This window comes from Lepisosteus oculatus, chromosome 16 (genome assembly GCF_040954835.1).
Source record: "Lepisosteus oculatus isolate fLepOcu1 chromosome 16, fLepOcu1.hap2, whole genome shotgun sequence".
In the NCBI taxonomy this organism is placed as follows: Eukaryota; Metazoa; Chordata; class Actinopteri; order Semionotiformes; family Lepisosteidae; genus Lepisosteus; species Lepisosteus oculatus.
The window spans coordinates 17,243,224-17,251,681 of NC_090711.1; the positions used below are offsets into that span (position 1 = coordinate 17,243,224).

Consider the following 8,458-nt stretch of genomic DNA (forward strand, 5'->3'; position numbering starts at 1 on the left):
CAATGGTGTCAATTTCATTAGATATCTTTTTTGTCAGATAAAATGAGATCTGTGGATGAGACTGAATGCATAAACTGATGATTTGGATTGCTGGAGACATAATGTATGTCAACTTTTCCCATGTTGTGTCCCATGTAATGTCATCTGCAGAAATCTAGCCCATGTATAGTGAACAGCTAATTTCTGATATCTTGCCTTCAAGAAAAGAAAATTTATTATTTAGAATTACTGTATTTTTCTTTTTACCAATATTTTTTAAAAATTCCTGCAACTCGTGTAATGATAACTGTATCCCTCAAGGTTCTCTGTAAGCATGAATTGCAGAACACTAATGCAGATACAAAAAGGAAGAGGTACCTTGAAATGTGTACTTTAATTTAAGGTCCTCAAATGTAAGCAGAGTAATATGTTCAATGATATCATTGAAGTGTGCATGCCTCTATTTTTCCATAAAGAAAATGAAATAGGTTGATTAGACATAGCTACGATAAGACAGGAGATTAAACATACTGTATATCCAATATGCAGTGCTTTAAGTCTGTAGTTGCATGTGACTGGGCCTGGTGTTTGTGGAGCTGGAATAATCCATAGAGGGGTCCATAACCATGTTGAAATCAGAGCCGAGCACTATTTTAAAATGAGACAAATGTAACACAAGTCTTAAAAAACAAACTTTATAAATTGTCCTTATAATCATACAAACCCTTTGAAAAATGTATCAAGAAGGTCCAGGGAGACAAGATATTGACAGTCATCTCTATACAGTATATAAACATGTCTGATGCTCATATCATATGCATACACCATTGGAACCTACAATAACAAGATGGTTCTATTGAAGACGTTATCCTTAGAGATGCCTTGCAAAGCTAGCTGCAAGTCTGCATCTTTGTTTTAAATTGAACTGCTGGAAAGATAAAGCGCACAGCATGGGCTAACTGCTGACAGGCAAGGTCACCTCTGGATTATTGGAAAACACGACAGATGGAGTTCAAAGACAACGCTTACAGTGCTCTTTTATACAGTGAAACAAGATACACTCCCACATAACTCTCTACTTGCATTGTGGTGTAAGAGGACACCGGGAAGGGCCACCCAGGATAACCAGCTGACCCACTATTGGAAAAGGCCTATGCAGCGAAACAAGGAGACACAGCTGAACTACATCAGGAAACGAGATATAAATGCCCCAGAAGCGGTGAGCCGGGGCGGAAGCCGATAAGGTGAATGCGTTTTGGAGGAAGTAGAGGTTTAGGATTGTGCTGGAAGGAAATAAAGAATAACGGACTACGGGATACAGTTTATGACTAAGATTTATGGATTACGACTTGGATACGGTGCGGATTGGTGTGGACATCCGGAAATTTGGATCATTTAAGGATACTGGCAACGGATATCCTTATCCAGTATCCTGGGAAAGCTAAGGTTGCTGTTGAAAGAAGTGTTAGTAGGACCAGAAGGGGTCTGTTTGCATCCTAATGCCCTAGTATAGTGATGGGCACACTATACTGTAAAAAAGGGCTGTCCTTTGGTCCTTTGGAATGACCTGTTGTGGGTGTCCCAGGGTATTCTCCAAGATAAAACTTGATAGACTAAAGTGTAAGGAAAGGTAATGCATTTGTGATGATACAATTGCTGGGGAAATGCATTGTTAGAAAGGCATTGTTTTACTTCTGGGTACAACAGTTAGGCTGTTTTAGTTTTGTCATCACGTGTTAGGAGTGTAAAGCAAACCAGGCGTATAGCTAGCTCTCTTTCTGGAGCTTACAATAAACCTGTGGATCAAAGGTCTCTCTAAAGAACTGGGGTAAGGCGGTAATCAAATTACCTACTGTACCCGTAAACAAGCCTTTTCAGAACACTTCTCAGATCACACATACATTTCTGTATTACAGTACCTTTTTTTCCATGACCAGTCACTCTTCCAAACAAGACTGTATTGAAAATAAAACCTATAACCCATAATCAGGTCTCAAAAAAAGAGCTGTGTTTGCTGCATCCTTTTTTTGTTGCGATTCTCAGCCTCAAGTAATAAGAGCTGTCTCATAATGCAGGGGTTGAGCTAATTAGACGACCCCCCTCTGAGTGATTTCTGGCCAGTGTTGTTGTCCCACATGTCATGTCAAGAAATGTCACAAATCAAAAGAGGCCATTCAGCCCAAGCTGATGTTTTCAAGTACATATTTGATCTAAGGATCGTATTCAACCATTTCTTGAAATGGTATCAGTTTCATCAACATCACTAGGCAGCCTGTTCCAGACCCCCACAGCCCTTATGTGTAAAAAAGTGTTTCCTACTCTCAGTTTTAAATGCATTTCCCAGTAATGTCAGTTTGTGTTCTCTGTTAGGGTTTCACTGTTGACTCTGAGGAAGTCCACTGGAGTGACTTTATCAATGCCTTCAAAGATTTGAAATACTTTAATTAAATTGACCTTTTGAGATGCTCAAGAACTTAGTATATAACCTGCTTTAACTGCAAAGTTTTTTCTTCTAATGAGAGACAGCACAGATTTTCAGCTCCTTAGGGTAAAGTGTGGATCCCATCTTAAATTCCAGGCTGGGCTCCACGCCAGGTGGTGGGGAAATTGTGAACCTCTGAAGAAAAGAAGTGAAGAATAGGAACAACTCCATCCGAGCCAGTTGCTCCCCCAGACACACCCTCTTTCCTAGAGGAACAGAAGGTAGTTTAGGACTTGAAAGGATTTTTCATTTTACATTTTACAGCATGGAAAATGTATCTGCTTAAAATATCTAGATGTATTATTCTTATAATAAAATGTCTAGCGTATACTGTATTAGGTTACACTAATGTTTACCTGCAGAAAATGGCATAAATGCATCCCTTCTGACAAACTTCCCATTTTCCTCTAGAAAGTGTTCAGGATTAAAATGGTGTGGTGTTTCCCACTCATTCTTGTCAAAAAGCACAGAAGTTAAATTTCCAAAGATCTGTGTACCCTAAAAAAATAAATTACAACTTTAAATATTTATCAACTTTAACAATAGTACTCAAAACACTCTTAACAATAACATACAGCACAGAAAAGGAAATGATATCTGATACAAATGTCCAGAAAGGAAAGGAATCTTGCTAATGAAATTTAAATTCCATGTCAGTATCTGATATCATTACAAGCAAAACCATTATGTAATCTCTTTTTATAAGTAAAGAAAGTTCAAGATTCATCTAGAGTGATTTATTTCTTGTGACTTTATTTTAACTACTTAAAAAATCATTTCCCTATTCAATGTATTGACCTATTTTTTAGTTGAACTTTAGTACAACAGTTTCATTGTATGATTTAAGACCTACTTAGAATAAGCAGCATGCATTCTGTTAAAATACTGTACATGTATTTTAACATTAAAGTTTATTTCACTTGGAATAACAACATCCAAGAGTTAAGTGTAGTGAATTTATATAGTGTTTTAGTCACAGTAAAGTTTGCTCAGCCTGCTTGGCTGAAGGCCAGCCTCTGAGCATAGGGCAACAAGGCTACGACCCTTATGTGGAGTTAGAAGTGGTCAAGGGGCAGCTGCAAAGGTAGAAATGGGAAGGAGGAGGCATACAAAAGACATTTGCGAGGGAATTATGAGGATTTATTGTTTTTATGTTAGGAAATGATGTCAGGAATGATTACAAAGTTGGCTGAGGTTGATTGAAACTAGCTGCTGTCATTCCTCCCAAACTTTCATTATATACTCCATTAGTCTTACCTTTGGAAGAACGTAACCTCGTACAGTGATATCATTTGTTGCCATCCTGGGCAGGTTCAGAGGAACAATATTGCCCATCCTCTGGACTTCAGGGATCACAGCATCAGTGTAGGGCATGTTAGCACGGTCTGCCATAGAGGGCTGCCGTCCCTGTCCAATGACTCTGTCTATCTCATCGTGGACCTTCTCTGTAAAAATCAACAGAGTAAGTAAAGAGGAAATCTTTCAATAGATTTATCTATTAAGCATAACATGAGCCCAAGTGAGAGATCTTCATTAGACTTAATGTACTGTATATACTATGAATTTATATAGCCAACTGAGAGGGTGGTGGAATGAGACAAGTTCAGATTCTTGTCTCAACTATACTTGCCATCAGATAGAGATAGAGGGCAGATCCCCTGTTATGCAAGTAACGCCAGAGGGAGAGAGAGAATGGTTGACATTTTGCTGTGTTTTGACACTTGGGTTTTGTCCCAGAACAGACTTGGTTTTGTTGCTGGTACACAGTTTAATTATACAGTTGTAGAAATCTGTACAAAGAGAGCTAGGCTTTTGTTTTGTTTGATTTTTGTGGCGTCGGTTTATTTCTCCTCACACTGTAACCTAAAGAGCTTTAACTCTGTATCACATCTGTTTGGTGTATCTGTTGTACCTTGAACAGCCCAAAAATGTTTCTGACATTCTACTCCATGTGTGATAAAATATGCTTTCCTGAAAGAAGAGCCTGCACTGAATCAACCTTGCACTGAAGACTCGGGGGCCAAGATATGAAAATGTCAATTTTCAATATGTAAATTAGACAAAAAGATCATTGCACTTGACTTACTCTGTATCTCTGGGTATTTGGTCATGAAGAGGAGAGCCCAGCATAGTGTGGTTGCTGTGGTTTCTGTCCCAGCCACAAACAGATCGAGAACACAGAAACATAGGTTTTCCTCATCAAATTTTGCGTCAACATCATCTTTACTCTGAAAGTGGAAAAACAAATCCTGTTTGCTAAAATATCTTAGATTTCAAAGTACTCAAAAACGAAACATTTGGACATTCCTCAGTTTTAGGAAATATTTTTGTGGACATCCTGGGAACATTCAGAAGAATATTCTATACTGTATATCCCTTGGAATTTATTGCATTTAAGTTGTGGAATATATTGTGGAAAATATTCTAATAGGAAGTGTATGGATATATCAAGATATATTGCTATAAAAGGTAAACTGATTGATAAAAACCTAGGAAGCATTATTTACCTTCCATTAAATGGGGAAAATACAAGGACGATTCTTTAATAAGACCTTAAGGATGACTAAGCTAAGCTTTAAGAAAAACATGATTAAACCAACACTGATACTTGCAAATAATAAAAATTGAGATTCATGAATTATGTGGACATAAGCCAGGAACTGCAGTAACAAAAACAAGTTATTCAATTTCTAAGTTCTGCAGTCTTATTCCTATTTTTTTCCAGTAACATAGGTCAAAAAGTTGGGCCCTAGAAATGCCAGAAGAATAATAAAAAACAGCATTATCAGACATAAATGAGGAATCTGAGAAAATGGCCACATTATAAGAATAGCAGCAAGGAGACATTACTTAATAATAATAATAAACTTTATTTTATATAGCACCTTTAAAGGTGGCTTCTCAAAGCGCTTAAAAGCTTACTTAAAAGCAAATAAGGATATCTATCTTAGCTTGGTAAGCATTTGGTTACACCTCTGTTAGACAAAAACATTTTATCAATTGAAGCGTATGTAGCAATTAATCAGAGCTAGAATATTATTACACTTGTTCACTGAATAACTGCAACACCTAAGGAATTAATCCACGATGACATGGAAGACTTCAAAAGAATGACCGATACAGAATAATTAAATAATTATGTCACAGCTGTCATATATCAAGGAAGCAGCAGTTAAGATGATTGCATTTAAAAGAATAGTATCTGAAACACTGTATAAGTAGTTCTGTAGGGTATCAAGATATCAGGTGCAGATGGCTATAGTTGAAACTTTGATAAAGGTCAGGGGTATTAACTAGCAGTAGAAATCAATAGCAGCCAGGGACAGATATAAGGAAACTGAGAACTGTCAGCAAGCAAGATGATGGTGTTTAGCTGAATGGTTGACTGGGAGATTGCTAGTACAATGAACACTGGGATAGGATAAACAACACTGGGGTATACTGAGAATTAGAGTCCCCTTCCCCCTAATTTTCATTATCAACTCCGATAAACAGTCACTTTGACTTGAGGTTCCTCATTTTTTAAGATAAACTGTAGAAGTTTCATGGAAAAGCAGTGCATTTCTAGCCAACTGCTGGACTATGGCTTTGGTTTACCTTTTCAATCTCATCCAGATAGCAGTCAATATAATCTCTGGGGCAGGATGGATTCCAGTCTTCTTTGTGAGCCTGGATCTCTGATTTCACAAATGAAATCACATTCTTCCAATTTGAAAAGATAGTGTGATGAGGCCCAGGAACTATCTTCATTATTGTAGGGAACACATTATACAGCTGCACAAGAGAGAACCATTATGACACTAACATTTCTGCATCATAAATCACCGTGTATTTTCTTTTTTAATTGTGTTTCCATCTGATGTACCTACTTTTAATTGTGGTAAAAAGTTACAGCAATGTTTCCATGTTTCCCAGCATCTTCACATTTCTTAAGGTCTACTATGAATGTGATAGCTTTATAAAATACACAACTAATTTTAAATTCACAGCCTTGTGATGACAGATTAAATTATGATGATGGTCGTGGTATGCTGGATTGAACTGCACAGGTTTTCAAGGGAACTGATGTTTTAGGAACATTCTGTCCAGAGAAGTTTGTCTGTCTCTTGATCTTCAATTTAACAATTCAGGGAGTGCGTTATGTAGGCCTTTTTACATACATAAACACATTATTGAGAACACAAACCAGGGACAGTATCTAAACACTTCACTGGAAAGCCAAAGACTTTCATGGAAATGTTATTTGAATGTTCTCATGGTTACATCAAGGAAAAGAAAAACATGCTGTTTTCACCTGGGCCCACATGGTAACCTGCATTTTTAATGTTACGTCAATCAAATGCAGCAGCTCCTGAAAGCGTCTGTCTGTGTACTCATACCGGTTTCCAAACACCACAGAGCAGATTATGTTAGATACAGCATTGTGAATGATGAACTGGAGATAAAAGGGCTTCCCTAAAATGGCACATAACAAATTATACATCAGTGTACAGTAATAGTACAAGCTGCAAAATACAGTAAAGTTTGACCACAGATATCCCTTTGCTGGTTTGAGATAAAGAATCAAAAGAAATGTTCCAAACAATAGGAGAGTCTTTTGGATTGTCTGTGGTGTTCAGTTTCTAGTAATTAATTAATCCAAGGATCTAATCCAGCTATTTCTTGAATAATACAGAATATTAGATGCAAGATCACGAGGTAATAGTTTATTCTAGACTTGCACAATGGCACAATCCTTTAGCCCTTCATTTAAATACTTAAAAGAAGTGTTTAACTATAAAAGCTTTATATATGGTACTGAAGTTATAGTGAAAGAAATATGGATATGAGTAGAAAAATGACACTGACGACATAGCTCATTGGAGAAATAACAGCCCTGTGCAAAGTAACATGACAGTTCACCTTTGGTATAACATTACAAGACACTCACACAAGTCATGGACAATATCAGTTGAGTCAGAAACAGATACCTTGCTCATCCTCCATGGCCTCATTCAGGAACCTGCACTCCTCCACAATGGTATGATCCAGGCTCCTCTTGACCACACTGAAATTCCTTAAAGTCATTAGGGAAAATCTTCTCTGCTGCATCCATAAGTAACCATTGGATAATACCAACCCTGCATGTTGTACATTATAGATTTATAAATAGGGCCTGCACCAATGTAACGTTTGTGCCCAAAGAGATTAAAAAGCGATAATTTTAATTTCTTAGAAATGTACCTAATATCTTTCATAATCCAATGAAACATGCATTTGTTTAAGAAAATGAACGTACATATACAGTACACACAAATATATGCAATACAACTGCTTTTTGAAAACTGAAAATGTATACCACTAGCACTTCATGATCATGGTCCTAATAATACCCAACATTGATAAAGTACTTTTTCCAAAATGAGACTTCTTCACACTCACAGTTAGAACACTACATTTTTTTCTTCTTTATACTTTTAAAAACATAATTAACCTCCACCTGCTCCTTTTTACAAGCAAAAGGCTCAACAAAGTAGAGTATATTCTTAACCACAGTATTATAGTGGCTAATTGAGGGCAACAGAATTAGTGTCAGAATTAGATACTGCAACTTTGTGATTTCTACCATGGAATCTTTAATGAGTGTATAGTAAAGACCTTAGTGTATAGCTTTAGTAAAAGAATGGTCCCTGTCAACACATGAAGGGAGGTTGTAAATACCTTGTACAAAGTTGTGCTACTTACAAGTCATACAAGTCACCCAACACCAGTTCTATCTGCTACATTGAGCCACTGATTTTCTTCATCTATGTATAGCTTTTTAAATCAGATCAGGTTTGAGATGGAATGCTTATGAGCAAGATGCACATGTTCCTTATTTAAATCATTTACTGTAAATACCTTGATTTTTGGTGAGCTCATCACCCATTGCAAATGGTGAATGGTCTGTCAGACTGCCTCCTTCATGAACCAAAACCTTTTACCAGTTTATAGCCGTTTACAATAACAAAGCGTCTT

General features: G+C 36.9%; 1 protein-coding gene across 1 annotated transcript; it reads right to left on the reverse strand.

Moving 5' to 3' along the window:
* Positions 1–691: 691 nt before the first annotated feature.
* LOC138223341 (cytochrome P450 2J2-like) lies at positions 692–7,528 on the reverse strand. The gene is made up of 7 exons (XM_069179659.1): positions 7,432–7,528; positions 6,756–6,916; positions 6,059–6,235; positions 4,548–4,689; positions 3,719–3,906; positions 2,818–2,959; positions 692–2,667 (listed from the first exon to the last, which is right to left on the reverse strand). Exons 1-7 carry the CDS (start codon positions 7,526–7,528, stop codon positions 2,492–2,494), a joined length of 1,083 nt encoding a protein of 360 aa, XP_069035760.1. The 3' UTR covers positions 692–2,491.
* Between the last annotated feature and the right edge of the window lie 930 nt (positions 7,529–8,458).